This window comes from Oncorhynchus keta, chromosome 19, assembly GCF_023373465.1.
Source record: "Oncorhynchus keta strain PuntledgeMale-10-30-2019 chromosome 19, Oket_V2, whole genome shotgun sequence".
In the NCBI taxonomy this organism is placed as follows: Eukaryota; Metazoa; Chordata; class Actinopteri; order Salmoniformes; family Salmonidae; genus Oncorhynchus; species Oncorhynchus keta.
The window spans coordinates 26,400,138-26,422,926 of NC_068439.1; the positions used below are offsets into that span (position 1 = coordinate 26,400,138).

Here is a 22,789-nt window from a genome sequence, read left to right on the forward strand (position 1 = left end):
GATCCTCTGTTGTCTGCTGATGAAAATGGATTTGTTTCCCCCAAGGGGCTCCAGACATGTCATCAGACTGGCTGCTCCTCTGGTTCCTCAAGTCACTATAGGTTTTTTTTTTATCACTGGTACATATGGGAGAGTGGGGACCATGAAAGAGAGATGAGATGGGCTGGAATACAATGGGGTGAGAATAGGGGTTTCATAAAGATATTTGATCGGATGACCTGGGGTGAAGATAGGATGGGTGAAGATAAGGGGAGGGGTTTGTGGAAAGAGGGAGGGGGTAAAGGGAGGGGGTGATGAGGATAGGGATAGAAGTGGGGGTTGTGGTGGCATCCTGGTACTCCCGTTACAAGGGGATTTTTCACTGTAAACAATGGCGAAACAAAAGAGGGATGGAGTGAGGATGAAATGGGGGTGTTGGTGGGTATAGGATGGAGTGAGGATAAGGGTGGGGGTTGTGGTGGGTATAGGATGGAGTGAGGATAAGGGTGGGGGTAGTGGTGGGTATGGGATGGAGTGAGGATAAGGGTGGGGGTTGTGGTGGGTATGGGATGGAGTGAGGATAAGGGTGGGGGTTGTGGTGGGTATGGGATGGGATGGAGTGAGGATAAGGGTGGGGTTAGTGGTAGGTATGGGATGGAGTGAGGATAAGGGTGGGGGTTGTGGTGGGTATGGGATGGAGTGAGGATACGGGTGGGGGTTGTGGTGGGGATGGGATGGAGTGAGGATAAGGGTAGGGGTTGTGGTGGGTATGGGATGGAGTGAGGATAAGGGTGGGGGTTGTGTTGGGTATGGGATGGATGAGGATAAGGGTGGGTGCTGTGGTGGGTATGGGATGGAGTGAGGATAAGGGTGGGGGTTGTGGTGGGTATGGGATGGAGTGAGGATAAGGGTGGGGGTTGTGGTGGGTATGGGATGGGATGGAGTGAGGATAAGGGTGGGTGTTGTGGTAGGTATGGGATGGAGTGAGGATACGGGTGGGGGTTGTGGTGGGTATGGGATGGAGTGAGGATAAGGGTGGGGGTTGTGGTGGGTATGGGATGGAGTGAGGATAAGGGTGGGGGTTGTGGTGGGTATGGGATGGGATGGAGTGAGGATAAGGGTGGGTGTTGTGGTAGGTATGGGATGGAGTGAGGATACGGGTGGGGGTTGTGGTGGGTATGGGATGGAGTGAGGATAAGGATGGGGGTTGTGGTGGGGATGGGATGGAGTGAGTGGGTTATTGTGGTGGGTATGGGATGGGATGGAGTGAGGATAAGGGTGGGGGTTATGGTGGGTATGGGATGGAGTGAGGATACGGGTGAGGGTTGTGGTGGGAATGGGATGGAGTGAGGATAAGTGTGGGGGTTGTGGTGGGTGTGGGATGGGGATGGGATAGGATGGAGTTAGGATAAGGGTGGGGGTTGTGGTGGGTATGGGATGGAGTGAGGATAAGGGTGGGGGTTGTGGTGGGTATGGGATGGGATGGAGGAGGATAAGGGTGGGGGTTGTGGTAGGTATGGGATGGAGTGAGGATAAGGGTGGGGGTTGTGGTGGGTATGGGATGGAGTGAGGATAAGGGTGGGGGTTGTGGTGGGTATGGGATGGGATGGAGTGAGGATAAGGGTGGGTGTTGTGGTAGGTATGGGATGGAGTGAGGATACGGGTGGGGGTTGTGGTGGGTATGGGATGGAGGAGGATAAGGGTGGGGGTTGTGGTGGGTATGGGATGGAGTGAGGATAAGGGTGGGGGTTGTGGTGGGTATGGGATGGGATGGAGTGAGGATAAGGGTGGGTGGTGGTAGGTATGGGATGGTGAGGTATGGGGGTTGTGGTGGGTATGGGATGGAGGAGGATAAGGATGGGGGTTGTGGTGGGGATGGGATGGAGTGAGGATAAGGGTTAGGGTTGGGTGGGTATGGGATGGGATGGAGGAGGATAAGGGTGGGGGTTATGGTGGGTATGGGATGGAGAGGATGGGTGAGGGTTGTGGTGGGAATGGGATGGAGGAGGATAAGTGGGGGGTTGTGGTGGGTGTGGGATGGGGATGGGATAGGATGGAGTTAGGATAAGGGTGGGGGTTGTGGTGGGTATGGGATGGAGTGAGGATAAGGGTGGGGGTTGTGGTGGGTATGGGATGGGATGGAGTGAGGATAAGGGTGGGGGTTGTGGTAGGTATGGGATGGAGGGATAAGGGTGGGGGTTGTGGTGGGTATGGGATGGATTGAGGATAAGGGTGGGGTTGTGGTGGGGATGGGATGGAGTGAGGATTAGGGTGGGGTTGTGGTGGGGATGGGATGGAGTGAGGATTAGGGTGGGGGTTGTGGTGGGTATGGGATGGAGGAGGATTAGGTGGGGGTTGTTGTGGGTATGGGATGGAGTGAGGATAAGGGTGAGGGTTGTGGTGGGTATGGGATGGGATGGGATGGAGTGAGGATAAGGGTGGGGGTTGTGGTGGGTATGGGATGTAGTGAGGATTAGGGTGAGGGTGTTGGTGGGTATGGGATGGAGTGAGGATAAGGGTGAGAGTTGTGGTGGGTATGGGATGGAGTGAGGATAAGGGTAGGGGTTGTGGTGGGTGTGGGATGGGGATGGGATGGGATGGAGTGAGGATAAGGGTGGGGGTTGTGGTGGGTATAGGATGGAGTGAGGATAAGGGTGGGGGTTGTGGTGGGTATGGGATGTAGTGAGGATTAGGGTGAGGGTGTTGGTGGGTATGGGATGGAGTGAGGATAAGGGTGGGGGTTGTGGTGGGTATGGGATGGAGTGAGGATAAGGGTGGGGGTTGTGGTGGGTATGGGATGGGATGGAGTGAGGATAAGGGTGAGGGTTGTGGTGGGTATGGGATGGAGTGAGGATAAGTGTGGGGGTTGTGGTTGGTATGGGATGGAGTGAGGATTAGGGTGGGGGTTGTGGTGGGTATGGGATGGAGTGAGGATAAGGGTGAGGGTTGTGGTGGGTATGGGATGGGATGGAGTGAGGATAAGGGTGAGGGTTGTGGTGTGTATGGGATGGAGTGAGGATAAGTGTGGGGGTTGTGGTTGGTATGGGATGGGATGGAGTGAGGATAAGGGTGAGGGTTGTGGTGGGTATGGGATGGAGTGAGGATAAGGGTGGGGGTTGTGGTGGGTATGGGATGGGATGGAGTGAGGATAAGGGTGAGGGTTGTGGTGGGTATGGGATGGAGTGAGGATAAGTGTGGGGGTTGTGGTTGTGGTGATGTCCCACAGATTTAGATCAATACAGTGATGGTTCAGGATCCCACAATAACTAGCTGTTCTTCCCATCACTATGGCATTTTCCACTGATACAGATCGGTGGGACCAACAAGAGGGATGGGTTGAGATGAGGATAGGGGTAAGGGTGGGGGTTTCACTGAAACAGTGGGACTGACATAAGAGTGATGGGATGGGTTGAGATGAGGATAGGGGTAAGGGTGGGGGTTTCACTGAAACAGTGGGACTGACATAAGAGTGATGGGATGGGTTGAGGTGGGGTGAGGATAGGGGTAAGCGTGGGGGTTTCACTGAAACAGTGGGACTGACATAAGAGTGATGGGATAGGTTGGGGTGGGGTGAGGAAAGAGGTAGTGGTGGGGGTTGGAGAGATCCATGCCATGAGGGAGGTTATGCGGTAGGATGGGGGTGAGGAGAAGGGTAGGAGTGGCAGTAGTGGTGGAGTACCACAGATTTAGATCGATACAGTCCTGGTGCAGGACCACAACACTATCTCATGTAGTAATGAGACCTTGAAAATACCTCAACTCTCTCTAAATCCTAAATCCCTTAAAGCCCTAAGTTGTTGTTTGTTTCCTTTTTAAGCCATTTAGGATGGTCCTAAATCCATTTTGAGACTTTCCGTGGTCAGGCATCCATATTCTGACCTTCAACATCCCAGAAATAGACCTTAGCTCAGTCTTATATAAAACAAATATATATATTTAGCCTGTTATTCATATTCATCTCTCTCTCAGTACCAGTCATTCTGCCGACTCCAATGGTGTTATGTATTAAACATGTAGAATATGTATGACATTATGTCAGAGCATCATGATCCAGGGATGTGTGTGTGTGTGTGTGTGTGTGTGTGTGTGTGTGTGTGTGTGTGTGTGTGTGTGTGTGTGTGTGTGTGTGTGTGTGTGTGTGTGTGTGTGTGTGTGTGTGTGTGTGTGTGTGTGTGTGTGAGTGTCTGTGCGTGTGTGTGCGTGTGGGGACATTTATCAAGGACAGAATATTCCACCTCCGCAAAGATGACAAAGGGGTGATTATACTAATTAATACACATTTTAATCGATTGTGCAAACAGATCCTCAAGGAAGGATTCTTTTAATTATACTATTGGACCAAAAAACACATCTGGCTAATTCATCTATATGGGCCAAATAATGATGATTCACACTTCTAAAATATATATAATAATCTATTGAGCTCACCGGCAACGAATGAATCTATTATTATGGTGGGAGATTATAATACGTTTTTTAAGTACCTCAATGGATCGTAAAAGAAATCACACTACAAACTATCCCCCTCGTGCACTTAAGGAGATCACAAATATCATGGATACATTAGAACTAGTGACTATATGGAGGCTGAAAACCCTGTCCTAGTGAGATATACATGGAGGAGATTAAATCAAGCTAGCCGTCTTGACTACTTTCTGGTTTTATTCTTGCTGGCATCAAAAGTTTAAAAAAGTTTTAATAGGAGAACAAATGCGATCGGACCACCATCGAATTGGCCTCCATTTAACTCTTACAGAATTTCCATGTGGACGGGGATATTGGAAATTTAATCAAAGCCTTTTGTATGACAATATGTTCTTAACGAAGACATTAGTATATAAATAATTCAGAATGGACTTTTTTCTGCACCACACAGGTACAGCAGATCCCCTTATTGTATTGGATGCTTTTACATGTACTTTTAGAGGCCATTCACTACAATGCTCATCATTAAAACAAAAGCAGTTTAGGGCAAAAGAGAATAGACTAATAAAGGAAATAGAGGAATTAACAGCGCAGGTAGATGGTAATGGAAACTGTACTATAGAGGAACAAAATAGGTAAGAGGAAAAACAAAATGAATTGGAGGTACTTACTCAAGCACGTTCAAGTGTAATGTATAAAAATAAAGCTAATTGGATGGAAAATTGTGAAAAAAGCTTTCTTTCCTAATAATAATAATAATAATAATTATGTAAAATATACAAAAATATACAAATTTACAGAAAGATGGTATACCAGTAGAGGTATTTCAGTCCTTTTTTGATGTACTCAAAGATCCATTATTATCATGTTTTAATTACTCTTGTACAAATGGTAGACTTTCAGGTACTCAACAAGAAAGTTTGATTGTATTACAACTAAAACAGGACCCAGGTGGTAAGTATAAAGATCCAGTCCATTTAAAAATCTGGAGGCCTCTTATACTTCACTGTTGTGAAGCGAAAATCCTGGCAAAATGCATGAACATAGAATAATAAAGATTTTACCAGATATTGTTCATCCTGATCAGACAGTTTTTTTACAATGACGATATATTGGAGATAATATACGGTAATTACTTGTAACAACTGAACATCAAAGATACAGTACCAAGTCTGGTCTTCATAGCAGATTTCGAAAAGGCGTTTGATAAAGTATGACTAGAATTTATATATAAATGCCTGGATTACTTTAATTTTGGTGAATCTCTTATACAATGGGTTAAAGTTATGTACAGCAACCCCATATGTAAAATAGTAAATACTGGTGACTTCTCAGAAAGTATTGAGCTTTAAGAGGAGTAAAACAAGGCTGTCCGTTGTCTCCATATCTATTTATTATGGCCATTGAAACGCTAGCTATAAAATTAGATCCAACAAGAACTTCAAGGGGATAGAAATCCAGGGGATAAAAACAAAAGTATCAATGTAGATCCATGACTCAATACTTTTCTTTAAGTCCTCAATCTGGATTCTCATTGAAGATCTTGATCGTTTTTATAGCCTCTTTGGACTAAAACCTAATTACCATATTACGTATTGGATCGTTAAAAGACACAGTGTTTACACTACCTTGTAGTTTACCAATAAAATGGGCAGATGGTGAAGCAGACATTCTTGGTATTCACATATTATGGAAAAATCACATTGATTCAAATTAAATTAACTATTTGGTCCTATTATAGTTCACTTACTTACTTACTAATCGTGCTACATAATCCAGATGACTCATTTTTCAAATCATATGAGTAAAAAATATTTAATTTTCTTTGGAACCCTAAGCCAGACAAAATTGAACGTGCCTATTTATATAATGAATATGAGTTTTGGGGCTAAAATTATTCAATATGAAAGCTTTTAACCACTCACTAAAAGCTTCACTCATACATAAATTATTCTTAAACCCAAAATGGTTCTCCTGTAGTTTTTTAAGAAAGACTCCTTTGTTAAAAAATGGCCTTTTTGACTTTGTACAGATTACAACTTCTCATTTCCAACTAATTTTAATTTAATTTTGTTTAAAGCCCTTTTCATACTAAGCTGGTTACAATTTTAGTTTTATCCTCCAGAAAAGATAGAACAAATGTGACAACAAATGGTATGGTTAAACTCAAATATCCTCAATGGGATCGGTGTCCATATCTTTGCTTCAGGTCCTGAGCTACATGTAGTTAGATTTGTGTATGTCACTTTAGGCGCCAACAGGTCAGATCCTTAAGAGGATGTACTGATTGCTAAAAAAAATATTTCAATCGATTTTTATTATTTTTTATTATTATATTTATTAATGATATTATGAATAGAAACGGAGGAGTTATGTCACATATGCAGCTATCGAAAATATATGGGAATGTCTGCTCAATCCAAACTGGAGGAGGCAAGTGGAAAAGGAAGAAGGTAGGGAACTTGTTTGCCTGCCATATTTGAAAGATACATGGTTTATGAACTGGTACAAAAAACACTTTGAATTTTTCAATTTAAAATGTTATATAAAATTCTGGCCACTAACAGAATGCTATATACAGTTGAAGTTGGACTTTCTTGGGTGCCCTGAAGCCTCCTTCACAACAATTCAACCACTCTCCTTGAAGTTCTTGATGATCCGATAAATGGTTAATTTAGGTGCAATCTTACTGGCAGCAATATCCTTGCCTGTGAAGCCCTTTTTGTGCAAAGCAATGATGACGGCATGTGTTTCCTTGCAGGTAACCATGGATGACATAGGTAGAACAATGATTCCAAGCACCACCCAACTTTTGAAGCTTACAGTCTGTTATTCGAACTCAATCAGCATGACAGAGTGATCTCCAGCCTTGTCCTCGTCAACACTCACACCTGTGTTAACGAGAGAATCACTGACATGATGTCAGCTGGTCCTTTTGTGGCAGGGCTGAAATGCAGTGGAAATGTTTTTGGGGGATTCAGTACATTTGCATGGCAAATTAATTGCAATTTATCTGATCACTCTTCGTGGAGTATATGCAAATTGCCATCATACAAACTGAGGCTGCAGACTTTGTGAAAATTAATATTTGTGTCATTCTCAAAACATTATGGCCACAACTGTGCACTCAATTAGAATTTGGTAGCATTGCCTTTAAAATTGTTTAACTTGGGTCAAATGTTTCAGGTAGCCTTCCACAAGCTTCCCACAATAAGTTGGGTGATTTTTGACCCATTCCTCCTGACAGAGTTGGTGTAACTGAGTCAGGTTTGTAGGTCTCCTTGCTCGCACACACATTTTCAGTTCTGCCCACAAATTTTCTATAGGATTTGTGATAGCCACTCCAATACCTTGACTTTGTTGTCCTTAAAACATTTCGCCACAACTTTGGAAGTGTGCTTGGGGTCACTGTCAATTTGGAAGACCCATTTGTGACCAAGCTTTAACTTCCTGACTGATGTCTTGAGATGTTGCTTCAATATTTCCACGTAATTTTTCTACCTCATGATGCCATCTATTTTGTGAAGTGCACCAGTCCCTCCTGCAGCACAGAACCCCCACAACATGATTCTGCCACCCCCGTGCTTCACGGTTGGGTTGGTGTTCTTCGACTTGCAAGCCTCCCACTTTTTCCTCCAAACATAACGATGGTCATTATGGCCAAACAATTCTATTTTTGTTTCATCAGACCAGAGGACATTTCTCCAGAAAGTTTGATCTTTGTCCCTATGTGCTGTTGCAAACCGTAGTCTGGCTTTTTTATGCCAGTTTGGAGCAGTCGCTTCTTCCTTGCTGAGGAGCCTTTCAGGTTATGTCGATATAGGACTCGTTTAACTGTGGATAGAGATACTTTTGTACCTGTTTCCTCCAGAATCTTCACAAGGTCCTTTGCTGTTGTTTTGGGATTGATTTGCACTTTTCGCACCAAAGTACATTCATCTCTAGGAGACAGAACGTGTATCCTTCCTGAGCGGTATGACGGCTGCATGGTCCCATGATGTTTATACTTGTGTACTATTGTTTGTACAGATGAACGTGGTACCTTCAGGCATTTGGAAATTGTTCCCAAGGATGAACCAGACTTGTGGAGGTCTTTTTTCTGAGGTCTTGGCTGATTTCTTTAGATTTTCCCATGATGTCAAGCAAAGAGGCACTGCGTTTGATGGTAGGCCTTGAAATACATCCACACTTCTAATTGACTCAAATGAGGTCAATTAGCCAGAAGCTTCTAAAGCCATGACATAATTTTCTGGAATTTGCCAAGCTGTTTAAAGGCACAGTCAACTTAGTGTATGTAAACTTCTGACCCACTGGAATTGTGATACAGTGAATTCTAAGTGAAATAATACGTCTGTAAACATTTTTCGGAAAAATTGCTTGTGTCATGCACAAAGTAGATGTCCTAACCAACTTGCAAAAACTATAGTTTGTTCACAAGAAATTTGTGGAGTTGTGTTGAAAACAAGTGTTAATGACTACAACCTAAGTGTATGTAAACCTCCGACTTCAACTGTATATTGGGCATACAACAATCTCAGCTCTGTAGATTTTGCTGCGAAGAGACAGAGTTCAGGAATAGTTTAAAAAATCACAACATTCACTTAAAATTAACCTTACAAATAGCAGTGTTGGGCGATTTGTAAAGCCATAGTCAATCAATAAATAATATAATAATACTCGTCGGAAAGGTTTTTATCTTTAGCTCACAATCTGTGGACACTAAAAGATTAGAAAGGTTCAAAATGTAAAACATATATATATATATATAATATGTTACATGGAAACCAAACGAGGGTGGTCTACGGTGAATGGTCGGATGGTCTGAGAGTGGCTGAGGGCCGGGATTAAAGAGCTGAGGTCTATGGTGATAGGTGGGATGGTCTGAGAGTGGCTGAGGGGTGGGATTAAAGAGCTGAGGTCTATGGTGATAGGTGGGATGGTCTGAGAGTGGCTGAGGGGTGGTGATAGGTGGGATGGTCTGAGAGTGGCTGAGGGGTGGGATTAAAGAGCTGAGGTCTATGGTGATAGGTGGGATGGTCTGAGAGTGGCTGAGGGGTGGTGATAGGTGGGATGGTCTGAGAGTGGCTGAGGGGTGGGATTAAAGAGCTGAGGTCTATGGTGATAGGTGGGATGGTCTGAGAGTGGCTGAGGGGTGGGATTAAAGAGCTGAGGTCTATGGTGATAGGTGGGATGGTCTGAGAGTGGCTGAGGGGTGGGATTAAAGAGCTGAGGTCTATGGTGATAGGTGGGATGGTCTGAGAGTGGCTGAGGGGTGGTGATAGGTGGGATGGTCTGAGAGTGGCTGAGGGGTGGGATTAAAGAGCTGAGGTCTATGGTGATAGGTGGGATGGTCTGAGAGTGGCTGAGGGGTGGGATTAAAGAGCTGAGGTCTATGGTGATAGGTGGGATGGTCTGAGAGTGGCTGAGGGGTGGGATTAAAGAGCTGAGGTCTATGGTGATAGGTGGGATGGTCTGAGAGTGGCTGAGGGGTGGGATTAAAGAGCTGAGGTCTATGGTGATAGGTGGGATGGTCTGAGAGTGGCTGAGGGGTGGGATTAAAGAGCTGAGGTCTATAGTGATAGGTGGGATGGTCTGAGAGTGGCTGAGGGGTGGGATTAAAGAGCTGAGGTCTATGGTGATAGGTGGGATGGTCTGAGAGTGGCTGAGGGGCGGGATTAAAGAGCTGATGTTTGGTAATGTATTATTGTAATGTGACTGCTTCATATAAAAGTACCATGTATGGAAAATGTGTACATAAAATGTGTACGTAAAATGTGTATGTATAATATGTAGCAGAAAAGCTTTTTAAATAACTAAAAAGAGATTTGTCCTCTGAAGATGGGGTTGGTGGATGAGTTAATTTTAAAAAAATGCCAGAAAAAAAAGATGACAATGATTCAGTATCTGTTGTCTTAATGTCTGTGTGACACAGTTGGTGATACACAAGGTTTTATCCAGCTAGCTTATGTATTAGAGATGCAGTCATTTGGATATGAGCTCATTTCTATTCCATGTACGCTGTCAAAGTCATGAGTAAAAGATTAAACTAATGCCCCACTGCCTGAATTTGAATTTCAATTGGTGCAAATATTCACTTCAATTCATATGTTCTTGTTTTGAAATAAGTTTTTAATTCCCCCGGCTTCCTCCATCATGTCTAATGGCTCTGTCGTCTGCCTGCTTGTTTGTCTGAGAAAGCGAACCAATCTTTCATGATGGTGTAAACATTTATCATAATACCCCATGCGTATTTTCCCTTCAGACTTGGTGAATATGTGGACAAGTATTATGTGGTTTGTGTACTCTTATAGGTTTGTCTTTTAAACTCCCTCTCTCCTTACATAACCAATATCTGGGTTTTATTTATTATTTTTATTGAACCTTTATTTACTCGGCAAGTCAGTTAAGAATAAATTATTATTTACAATGACGGCCTACACCAGCCAAACCCTAACAGGACGACACTGGGCCAAATGTGCGCCGCCCTATGGGACTCTCGATTGCGGCCGGTTGTGATACAGCCCAGGATTGAACCAGGGTCTGTAGTGACGCCTCTAGCAGTGCGATTCAGTGTCTTAGGCCGCTGCGCCACTCGGGAGCTAGGTGTCTAGGTGAACAAATGCGCCAGATCTGATTTTGCAATGTGATTTTGTGGATGATATCGGCACATGATACGGACTGTATATTGTATAAGTACCCTCAGCTAGCCTCATACTGTGTCTCCTGTCTCCCTGTGCCTCCAGGTGAGTATGTGGACCGCCAGTTATGCCGTGACGCCATCCTTCCCATGCCCGTCATCTGTGAGGTGCCTTGCCCCAAGGACTGTGTCCTCAGTCCCTGGACCACCTGGTCCCTGTGCTCACACACCTGCTCCGGGAAGAACACAGAGGGAAGGCAGATGAGAGCACGCTCTGTACTGGCCTACAGCGCTGGGGAAGGTGAGACTACAATCACACAACGCACAGCGCCAGACCTGGTCCCAGACCTGTCTGTGTAGTACAGCTGACTCATATGGTTGTTGTCATGCCAAACATAGGAGTTGACCAATGCGAGTTGGCAAGACCGCACTGGGTCTGGGACCAGGCCACACAGCATCAGACCGGGGTTCAAATAGTATCTATTTTCTTTCAAGTACATTGATGATTGATAGAGCCTGTCTGTAGTGCATGCAGCTGGACAGGGTTTTCACTTTTCTATTGGTTCTGTTGCACCAGATGAGCTCCATCATGTGCAGCTAAAATATTGGAAAGATAACATTTTCTTCATTTGATCCCAGGTCTGCACAGCATGCAGGAGAGTATCTGGTATCTCATATGAGGCTGCTGAAGCAAGCATTTCACCATGCCCTCAGTCTTTGCTTCTCTCTGCCTCTCTTCTATGTTCCAACAGCCAAATAGTATAAATGATTCTGTATGTTCCTCCTCCACAGCGACTGCTCAGGTTGTAGCCTGGGTTACTGTGATGCAGGGTAAGGTTGTGTGACATAGTCACAAGGAATAACAAGCTTGAATACTGTAGGATATATGTCTGTACAACTCTCTAGAGCTACATTTTCAATGTTTAGGCTCAAAGAATCTGAGCGTTGTTGTGAAGTGCTTGGAGCCCTAGTGCATAGTATTATTTATTGCACCTTTCACAAATGTATGGATGGTTACAAAGAAATCATAACAACTCTGCGTTTACCTTCCTTTAAGGTCTATCGCAGGTGCCCAAGGTTCCTGCGCTCTTTGGTACTATAATTTTTCTTATGCCCTTAGAATGCAGTGTTCCCATAGATGTAGTTATTCAGCCCTGTAGATGTTATAAGTCGATGTATGTAGTCGATATATGGCTAACTGCATACCAATCTATTTCCCCTCACTGCCTGCTCAGCATAATGTTATGCTTGTACTATGTAAAACTTGTACTGCCCCTCAACAGCGCAGTGCTAGTAAAGAACATTCCTTCGCGTTAAGTGCAATCTGAAACCTTAAGGAGAGGAGGCTGAAACCCTAAGGAGAAGAGAAGTGTGAAAGGGGGAGTCTGGTCAGTAATGGAACAAGTGCCTCTGGGTTAGAGTCTTACCGTCTAAGCTGCCAGTCACGAACTGAGAACCCATCTCCATACAACCCACTCTAGGCTGTGTGATTGCCTGGCAGTAGATCAGCATGTTGTAGTGTATTTTATAGTACTGCTATGATTTTAACAGTTCTTGTAGATATCCTCCACTGGACCATAGCAAGACAATGAGTATAGTTCATGTGATTATTGTGGATAGTCAGATTAATATAATAGTTTGATTAAAATGTTTACATGCTTAGGTAGAAGAACAGTTTCCCTAATAATCTTGTTTACATGGACACATCTGAAATCATGCTACCTGATGGCACTCTGATAAATGCAGAAAATCGGCAATCAAAATAAACGTTCTACCACAGCTGCCAGGTTATTTCTTGGAAATGTATTGGATTCTGGGCACGGACATATAAAGTATGTATGTGAAAACTACTTCTTATGAGGCATACATTCAGTTGTTCCGAACACACTTCACTCGCGCTAAAGAGGGAGGCTCGCTCGGCTGCTGCTAGCTCATGTGCAGATCAAATACACAGCTGGAACACCGAATAAGGTGTTTACTGTGCGTGTCCTAATCATTTGAAAGACTGCTCAGAAAACCAGGTGTTTTAATTAGGCGTATGCTTACTTTCATTTTGTCCTGACGCCGATTAAGAAATGCAGAGTAAGGTATTTACATGACTAACAACTGGGTAGTTGCAACTCAGGGAGAAGTGGGGTTGAGCCCGTAGAGTAATTACAACAGGCCATGTTAGGACACGCTCGTAATATCACAAAGGATTAGCCGAGGTAGCTTGACCCACTAGCTACAGTTCTGTTAATAACAACTGTAGGGAGACTTGGCCTTGTTTTACATGTCGTGAAAGGTTATAGGGACTTTGACTCGAAGAGCTCTGTAACGTAACATGGAGGCAAAGGAGGTACTTTATTGTAAAGGATGTAAGAAAACATAATATAACCTATGCATGATTGTTATGGTTAGAGACCTTTTACAAGACTTGTAAAGAGAATAATGGCACGACCAGCAAAGCAGATGTTCAATAATCCACACTGAGTCAGAGTTCAATAGTTTTATTAGTAACACTGAAACATTCAAATACAGCTCTACAATGTCATTCATTAACCATAGTAGTAACAATGACACAACATACCTGACTAACTAATGTGTCTTGGAGGAAAACAAGTCAATAGCATCCTTTAGAAATGACCTATTGAAGGACATGCTCCCAAAGGGGCTACAGAGGTCAATTATATATCTTCACTGTGTGGCTTTTCAAGACAGAAGCATTTCCTTATGTAAGCGTCATCAGTTTTCCCCTGCTCCACCAATGATTGGCTGATCTCAGTCCTTCTCCAGCATTGAATGGAGGATCGCGGTGGTTATGTCCTTCTCTTTCATTGGCTGGTGGATCTCATTGATTGGCCACTGGATCACATTGATTGGTAATGGTTGACCTTCCCTTCGGGGCCTGGTATCCCAGCTTGACAGAGCCTGCTAATGTTTGACATCTCATCGTGGTGAGGGGTGGTTAAGGGTCACACACACACAGATACGATACAACACACACACATGACAACGATCTGTGGTAGGGATGGAAAAGGGGTCACATGTGGTCCACCTGGTGTCCAAGATACTATCAGACCCCGGGTCAACTAATCTCCCTTGTCTCCATCTCCATGACTGCTTTCCCCCAAGGGACAATATTGGTTTATTTAGCTCTGACACTGCTGTAGTAACGTTTTTAACTCAATGAGTGGAACCAAAAATAGAAGTTAATCCTTAGAGCACAAGACACAGATGTATCAATTGAATGGAAGTGGAGAAGGCTTGGATGATCAGAGACAAACAGCTTAACTTACTCACTTTCTCGTTATGATAAGATGACAACGTTGTCAGCTCAGGCTCAATAGTCAGTGCAACTTACGAAGCTTAGAAAATAAACCCTATTGGCTGAGCTGTCTTGTTCCCAGCGAATCAAGGCAAACCACACTCATGTAACTGAGTATTTGTATTTATTAGGGATCCCCATTAGTATCTCCTGTATTTGAATGTGGTGTTTGTGCTTCTGCTTCCTCTTTGGGGTCTTTTTGACAACTGCTGTTGGGGTTTATAGATACGTTTGATTGATTGATAATTTGGTTGTTGTGTATTTGACAGGCGGGGTCCAGTGCCCCAACAGCAGTGCTCTCCAGGAGGTGCGGAGCTGCAACGACCACCCTTGTACTGTGTACCACTGGCAGACTGGGCCCTGGGGACAGTGTATCGAGGACACCTCGGTCCCCTCTGCCAACTCCACAGGGGCTCGGGCCGGAGTTGGGGGAGGGGACTCCTCGTGCTCTGTGGGGATGCAGACACGGAAGGTCATCTGTGTACGGGTTAATGTGGGACAGGTGCCACCCAAAAAGTAAGAGTCTCTCCTTCAAAATAAGAGTTTATTTTTTCTAAGTAAGAATTCCACCTTCAAAGTAAAAATAATAATAATACATTGTATTTATATAGCGCTTTTTAAGCACCCAAAGTTGTAAGAGTAAAAGTTTTTCCTTCAAAAAGATAACTGAATACCAACATAAGTAGTATATGAATATAATATTTGTGTAAAGTGAGAGAGGAATATTTCTGTTCAAGCAAATTACAGAAAGTAAATACGAGTAGAATGCTTATGCTGATTTGGCATAATACGTATGCAGGGTTCAATAAGCCTTTGCTAAGCATAAATCAAAGCACCAATGCACAGAGAATTTGTCCCAGTATCTGTCTATGGAAGGAACAAAATCCTATTGTTACCACTGTCTGACTGGCTGCATAGCTGTGAGCTGATGGGTTCCCTGACAGGTTTCTGCCTAGGTTCCAGACATTTGTTCTAAAGCATCTGGGTTCTCCCTCCCTACCACCCTTAGGGCATCTTAGGGATATGAATTATATTGAATTATCTATTTATTTATTCAGCTTTAATAGAAGCATGATTCTGGCAGGATGAGCTGGAGCTACTAGGCTGACTGGGGACGGGCTAGATCCCATGCTGGGTATGGAAATTAGCCTCGGACAGTTTTATTCCGGCAGTTTCTGATTCTCCCATCCAGGGTTTTATTTTACCTAGCTACCACTTCACACTAGCACACAATGCTGCTCATAGTTACAGTTGCTGAACTACTATCACTTAATACATGACACATAACTTAACGCACCCACTAGGCTTGGAACAATATACTAATATACCGTGATATCAAATAATGAAATCGTATAATGTCATAACTGAAACGTGTATGATATGCTAATGTGTTCATTAGCATTTAGAACATGAACAAGTTAACACTGTTACAGTGGGGATATGGTATTCAAAGCAATGTACAGTAGGGGCTCAATCTGCAGCCCTAAAACCAATGATTCACAATATACTGGGAGAATCCCTGCAGCATTCCTTAGACCAATGATCCCGTACTGATATATAGCGGAAGCGGTGATATTATGTTGACCAGACAAATATGCATTCGTTAACAGAAGCGGTATATGCACACATCTCGACACATTTAGATTATGACACATTTAAGCACCCCAGTCTCAGCTGAACACAGCGCAGTATGGTTATTTTGGCTCTATCATGTGTCTGTGCATATGCATCTAGCACAGGGGAGTCAAACTCATTCCATTGAGGGCCTAGAGTCTGCCGGTTTTAGTTGTTTTCCTTTCAATTAAGACTTAGACAACCAGGTGAGGGGAGTACCTTACTAATTAGTGACCTTAATTCATCAATCAAGTACAAGGGAGGAGCAAAAACCCGCGGACACTCGGCCCGCCGTGGGAGGAGTTTGACACGTGATCTAGATGATGTGATTTCATGTAATTTCAGGTGTCCGGAGAGTATTCGTCCTGAGACTGTCAGGCCTTGCCTCCTGCCATGTAAAAGAGACTGCAGCGTCACCCCCTACAGCGACTGGAGCGCCTGCCCTGCCATATGCAAAGCAGGTACCTACTAGCTTTTTCAAACTTCTCAAGAATACACAGATATAGAACAATGTACAGCTGAACAACACATTCAAGTACACACATATTGTTTGTTGTCTATGGCAAAAATACAACTATGTCAAGAGATGTACAATATGCCAAGCAGGTACAGCCTATTATTCTCAAGTTTAGATTACAGTACACACAGATACAGAGTAGTCTGTCCGTGGCAAAAAAAAATGCTCAAGAGATGTAGCCTATGCCTTGTGGTTTTGAAATGAGCACGCGCTTCAAAGCATTTGAAGGAATTCCTTACAACAGAGAATGCTAAATAATAGTGGGTCTGTCGTTAAGTGTTAGCTTTCTGGTTTCTACAGGCCCCGACAAATCTGATAAACAAAACACTTGCACAGTTATGGAATGGTTACTCTTCTCCTCATCATATGTTTCAGTTTGAGCTGAGAAAACAATTAGCTAAGTCAGAACCATAACAGGAACCAGCGAACGCGCATTGTTGCTTGGCAACATTTTTCTATATCGAGAACTAGTACAAATGCAGCTAATCAGCAAAAAGTGCTGTGCCATTTATGAAGCAATTTGCTGCAACACTGCAACAACCTCTTTGTGAGCTAGAACACACTGGTTAGGATACATGTTACTGTGATTTCAGGAGTGAGTGTTATATTCATGAAATACTTGACATGATTACTCTACAGAAACATCTGCTAAGCAATACTTTATAGAGTCTGTGTGTTTTCCGAGTCTTCTATCCTTTAATCTCTCTGCTAGTAATCTTGCTGGTATTATTTCACATTTGGCACACAGGTCATCTGGCTTTACTATGAGTATATGGTCATGGGTTTATCCTTCTCCGATGAGAACAGATCCTACCATATAAATACAGTATCTATCTCTATCTACTGCAGCTAGCTATCTCTATGGATCCTACATTGCAACATGGATATGGCCACTGTATTATGATCCTGATATGGATTACTGCCTGTACTGTATATAGCCTAGATATGTGACCCGTTCCAGGTAACTAGGTGTATGTCGGAAGTCCCGACTTCATAGGAGAGCCGTTTGAATGGAAAAAAATGTTTTTTTATCAACATTTTAACTGGACACTTTCTGTTTACCTGGATTGCTTCTTTATTGTAGGCTACTACTTTCACCCCTTTTAATCTTTACTTCTCACTGTTTAGCACATGACCTCACATGTAATCCTTAAAGAGATGGGTTGGGCTGGCTTAAGAGGGTGTGAACAATGCTGAATGGATGTAGACAAAGGAGATGTCTCCAGTAGGTACCAAAACATTCAAAGGCCCTTTTCTCAAAAGTGAGTTTACAAGTTTATCAACTTTCAAAGCAGAATTACGTTCCTATTGTTCCTAAAAAATGCGGTGTATGTTATACCATCTTGTAGCTCTGTGTCTCTACTTTTTACCATTGAAAAAAAAAATCTAATTTCTAATAATATCGAATCCAGGTGGTGAGTCACATATGGACTTCCTGTAGTAAGGACAATATAACCTCACTGAGGTGGGTGGACACTAGCACATAAGAGAAGCCCATATCAATCAATATCCCATGCTTGATTTCATTACCTTCTCTCAGAACTGGTCAGGAAAGTACATATCTGCTGTAGAACACTAAACTAGAGAGAGCTGGGAACCAACTGTGCTCCTTCATTATGTTTCATTGTTGAGCAAGGTTAACGACACACAGCTGCTAAAAGTCAACAGCGAACAAAACACACTTGTTTTACAAGGACCTTTTCAAGGACCTGTGATTTGCATTACTCAAGTACGTAACAGGCATTCATCATAATCATTTTGCACTTCCAGGCCCAATGGAAGTTGCTTGAGTGTTGCTGTTATTGTCTCTGTCTATTGACTGGGACAGTGTGTGAATAAAGTGCTTTTCTATTGGTTCTTATAAGGCAGCAACACGAAAATGAAACAGAACAGGAAACGCATCATCATCCAGCTGCCGGCCAATGGGGGACAGGACTGTCCGGAGGTGTTGGCTCAGGAGAGAGACTGTGAGGTGCCGTCTATCTGTCTGGGATACAGGTAAGGCTCCATCAGCATCCAAACCCACTCTACTCACTGTGTAGTCTCTCTTGACTAAAGAGGAGTCAAGTTAACTACTATCTTAGAACAAAGGGTGCTATCTGGAACCTAAAATGGTTATTCAACTATCCCCATAGGAGAACCCTTTGAAGAATCCTTTTTGTTTCTAGGTTGAACCCTTTTGAGTTCCATGTATAACTCTTTGCACAGAGAATTTAAATGAAACCCAAAAGGTTTATGCCTGAACCAAAAATGGTTATCCTATGGGGACATCCAAAGAACCCCTTTGGAACCCTGTTTTCTCTGAGTGTAGACCAAGACTTTGACTCTCAAGATGACTGAGCTGTGTTCTGTTTCTTGTATTACAGGTGGAAGACACACAAGTGGCGGCGATGCCAGTTGGTTCCCTGGTCTGTGCGTCAGGACAGTCCTGGAGCTGTGGAGACCTGTGGGCCTGGGCTGCAGGCTAGAGGTGAGCAACAAAATATTGCATGCACTAGCTACTCCATTTGATTCTGGGGATGAAGTGTTCAAATCTGTACTGACGGAAATAGTAGAAAAGACACGAGAGACTACCCATAATCTGGTAACTATTGGAGACAGGTAGATACAGACACTTCTAAGGGTTCCGACTTGGTCACATTCATACAGTCTTTCAAATACTTTCAAATATTAGAGTTGCGCTTGATTTACCTTGCCTTTAACTTGCATGGTACTATGCATGTGACTGAGGAAGTGTGTGGGATTGTTGATGGGATCAAGTGTATCCGTCCGACTCCCTGAAAGAGCGTGTGAGAGGGAAGTGAGGCATCACAGTAACGCCTTGGGCGGCATGCATCTTTCATCTCCTTCTAGATGTTACACTGGGACTCAGAGGAGGATGTGAAGTTTAAATAACCTCTATCCAAACCTCTTCCCTATAGCCGTACCAGGCGTGGATTATTTACATTAAGGTTCAAACACAAAATGTCCATTCCGGTGGATTGCTTTGTGTTGAGCTTCACATGCATCTATCTGACTTCAATTTACAAAACGGCGACAGTCAGTGAATTGAAGGCAGAAAGTTCCTCTTCCACTCCTTGCACCAGACCTCTATTAGCATCTTGAAGATGGTAGAAGGCCATTATCTGATCAGATGATGAGCACTTTTCAACCTTTGTCTTCACACTCCACATTAGGCCCCATTACCTGTAATGGTATATGTGTAGAAATTGACGCAGGTGGAGAGACAATTCAATACAGAGCTCTTACTCCTCCTCACTCAATGCTATCTGGTCTGTTTGGGTGGGAAAGTCAATAGACATTACACTATGTTCAGTTTCATCACTTACCCTTGTTCTCACCTCTGTGTGTGTTTCGAACTGAGAGAACCAGAGACAGAGAGTGCGCATGAAGTTGAACCCTATTCCCTACGTTGTGCACGAATTTGGATAAGATCACTACAGGAAATAGGGTGCAATTTGGAATGCAATGTAGTTAGTCACACCACCTAGCAATGAGTCATTCCAGATCCCACAGTGACAGTACTGTAGGTTAATCATCACTTAAAACACTTTCAGGTCCTGATCACCTGTGATGGGACTGTCGTGTTTACCTCCAAATGCAGCCAGAGTGCATTAGCCAAATGAGATTGGGCCAGCAATAAAAAGTGGCCAACGTGTACCAAAGCTTCCTGCCTCACACCATCCCAACCTCCACCACCACATCATTCTCCTTTCTTTCTTTCTTTTTTTCTTTCTTTCTTCTTTCTTTCTTTCTATAGCTGTCTCATGCCGGAAGCAAGACGGGGGTCAAGCGGACATGGGAGCATGTCTGAAGTTTGCCAGCTCCATGCCCTCTCTAACCCAGCCCTGCCAGCTCCCATGCCAGGACGACTGCCAGCTAACCACCTGGTCTAAGTTCTCTTCCTGTACACAGGACTGTGTGGGCGTCAAGACCCGCAAGAGGATGCTAGTGGGTGAGTGGACTGGAGTAGGTCGTATAAGTACAGTAAACTAACTAACTTAGTCCTCTTTGTCTCTGGAGGGACATAATGTGACTGGAGTCTGTATTTGGTCACAGCTTGCAAGTACAGTAGAAGTAATCTCTAAATACTCATCTCTGTCCTTAATCTGGATCCAGGATACCGGCTTTATAAAACGTTAATTTAAATTCTGGCCAGATCATTTGGCAGCCAATGCGGAATGACCTCATTCTGGGCTCTCACCAGTTCAGACGATGACCAGTCGGTATGTGCTGTTCTCCGGCAGCTGTGATTTCGACATAGGCCGACTGCATATCAGTTTTTATTGATTGCCTGTCCTCCCTTCCTCCTTTCACTCTTCCCAGGAAAAAGCAAAAAGCAAGACCAGTGTAAGAACACCCAGGTATACCCCCTCAGTGAGATCCAGTACTGCCCCTGTAACAAGTACAACGCCCAGCCCATGGGGAACTGGTCGGACTGCATCCTGCCTGAGGGTGGGCGTGTGGAGGGCCAGCCGGGCATGAAGGTCCAGGGGGACATCAAGGAGTGTGGCCAGGGCTACCGCTACCAGGCCATGGTGTGTTACGACCAGGACAACAGGCTGGTGGAGACGTCACGGTGCAACAGCCATGGTGAGTCCTAAACTTCTCACCAACAGCCTATGATTGTCCATGACTATAAGCAGTAAGTCACCTCGCTATGTATGATGATGTTATGTTGGTTAGTCCACCTTTGTCATGGTGCAACAGCTACGGTGGGTCAACCTCTACCATCTCTCATTAACTCACTTAAAGTTGTATGCATTAAACATAGCCACTGTGATTCATACAAGGGGTCTGAATTTCCAATAAAAGGCATGCTCAGTGATATGACATCATCATACACAGTGGGCCACTTCCTGTTCCAGAAAACAACAATGATCAGTGTAGAGGAATACAAGACAATGCAATTGGAAACACTTTGGTTGTGGTCTTTGGAATTCTCATCAATTTGTTACAACCTCTTATTGAATACATTTAGAGAACATTGTTTCGTTGTTCTCTCCGTCAAGAGAATAATTAGTCGATCATTTACATATGTGTTCTATTGATTCGGCTCCATTCGACCTAATTTGATGTCAGACTGTTAGTGTGTTTTCTCTCATCTCACTGTCCTTTTCAGCATCCCTTGATTGTAAATTCAAAAGAGAACAAATCAATGTGGTAACGGAGAGGATGCAGGATGCGGTCGCTCCGCCCCCTAGCCCAAATCTGTCAGGGGAACATCAATCACATTTCAATCAATCTCATTTATTTATAAAGCCCTTTTTACGCCAGCAGATGTCACAAAGTGCTGATACAGAAACCCAGCCTAAAACCCCAAACAGCAAGCGATGCAGACGTAGAACATCAGATCTGCTTTCTTCCCAAAGTGTTAGCATTCAGGGATACACAGCAGCATCGCCATCCAACCGATGCAGAGAAGAAATGTAGGAATCATAGTGCTGTCGTATCGTCCATGTTAACCCGAGGAAGACGCAGAGCTTTATCAAAGGGTTTGTTCTCTGTGTAAACCCATGCCTGTGAGTCATAGCTTCACTTGCAGTATGGGGCCTGTCGTGTGGTTGATGGTGTAGAACTGTGACGTCATGAGACGTCACAAGCAATTGCTATTGCCGTACTCTGGCTATTGCTATTGTATGTGTAGCTCTCCAACACCACTGTGCCTTAGACGTCACACTAAGATTCCGGTGCCTTTTTTCCCAGCTTAAGCAACCATAGGAAATCAGGGATGGTGCTATATCTATACACAAGTCACTGGTATTGTAGCTATTGCTCCAACACCACAACCAACCTACCTGATTGGCTCCCACACGTACTATGGATTAAATTATAACATTTTTTATAATCATTTATTGTATTATCATTACAAACAAAAAAGGAAAATAAGTTATATTAAAAAACATTCAAATACATTAAAAGGTATATGGTTACCTACAGTGCCTTGCAAAAGTATTCATCCCCCTTGGTGTTTTTCCTATTTTGTTAAATTACAACCTGTAATATATATATATTTTTATTTGGATTTCATGTAATGGACAAACACAAAATAGTCCAAATTAGTGAAGTGAAATGAAAAAAAAAAAAAAAAAAAAAAAAACAGAAAAGTGGAATGTGCATATGTATTCACCCTCTTTGCTATTAAGCCCCTAAATAACATCTGGTGCAACCAATTACATTCAGAAGTCACATGATTAGTTAAATAAAGTCCACCTGTGTGCAATCTAAGTGTCACATGATCTTTCACACGATCTCAGTAAATATACACCTGTTCTTAAAAGTCCCCGAGTCTGCAACACCACTCAGCAAG

At 43.5% G+C, this 22,789-nt stretch overlaps 1 protein-coding gene across 1 annotated transcript in view; it reads left to right on the forward strand.

Annotated features, from left to right (window-relative positions):
• LOC118373476 (thrombospondin type-1 domain-containing protein 7A-like) overlaps positions 1 to 22,789 on the forward strand; it is a 213,866-nt gene that overhangs the window by 110,834 nt on the left and 80,243 nt on the right. The window contains exons 7-13 of the mRNA XM_052470109.1: positions 11,148 to 11,342; positions 14,618 to 14,864; positions 16,308 to 16,423; positions 18,345 to 18,477; positions 18,846 to 18,949; positions 20,240 to 20,434; positions 20,806 to 21,072. Coding sequence (XP_052326069.1) covers positions 11,148 to 11,342; positions 14,618 to 14,864; positions 16,308 to 16,423; positions 18,345 to 18,477; positions 18,846 to 18,949; positions 20,240 to 20,434; positions 20,806 to 21,072 — 1,257 coding nt within the window. The remainder of the gene's footprint in view (positions 1 to 11,147; positions 11,343 to 14,617; positions 14,865 to 16,307; positions 16,424 to 18,344; positions 18,478 to 18,845; positions 18,950 to 20,239; positions 20,435 to 20,805; positions 21,073 to 22,789) is intronic.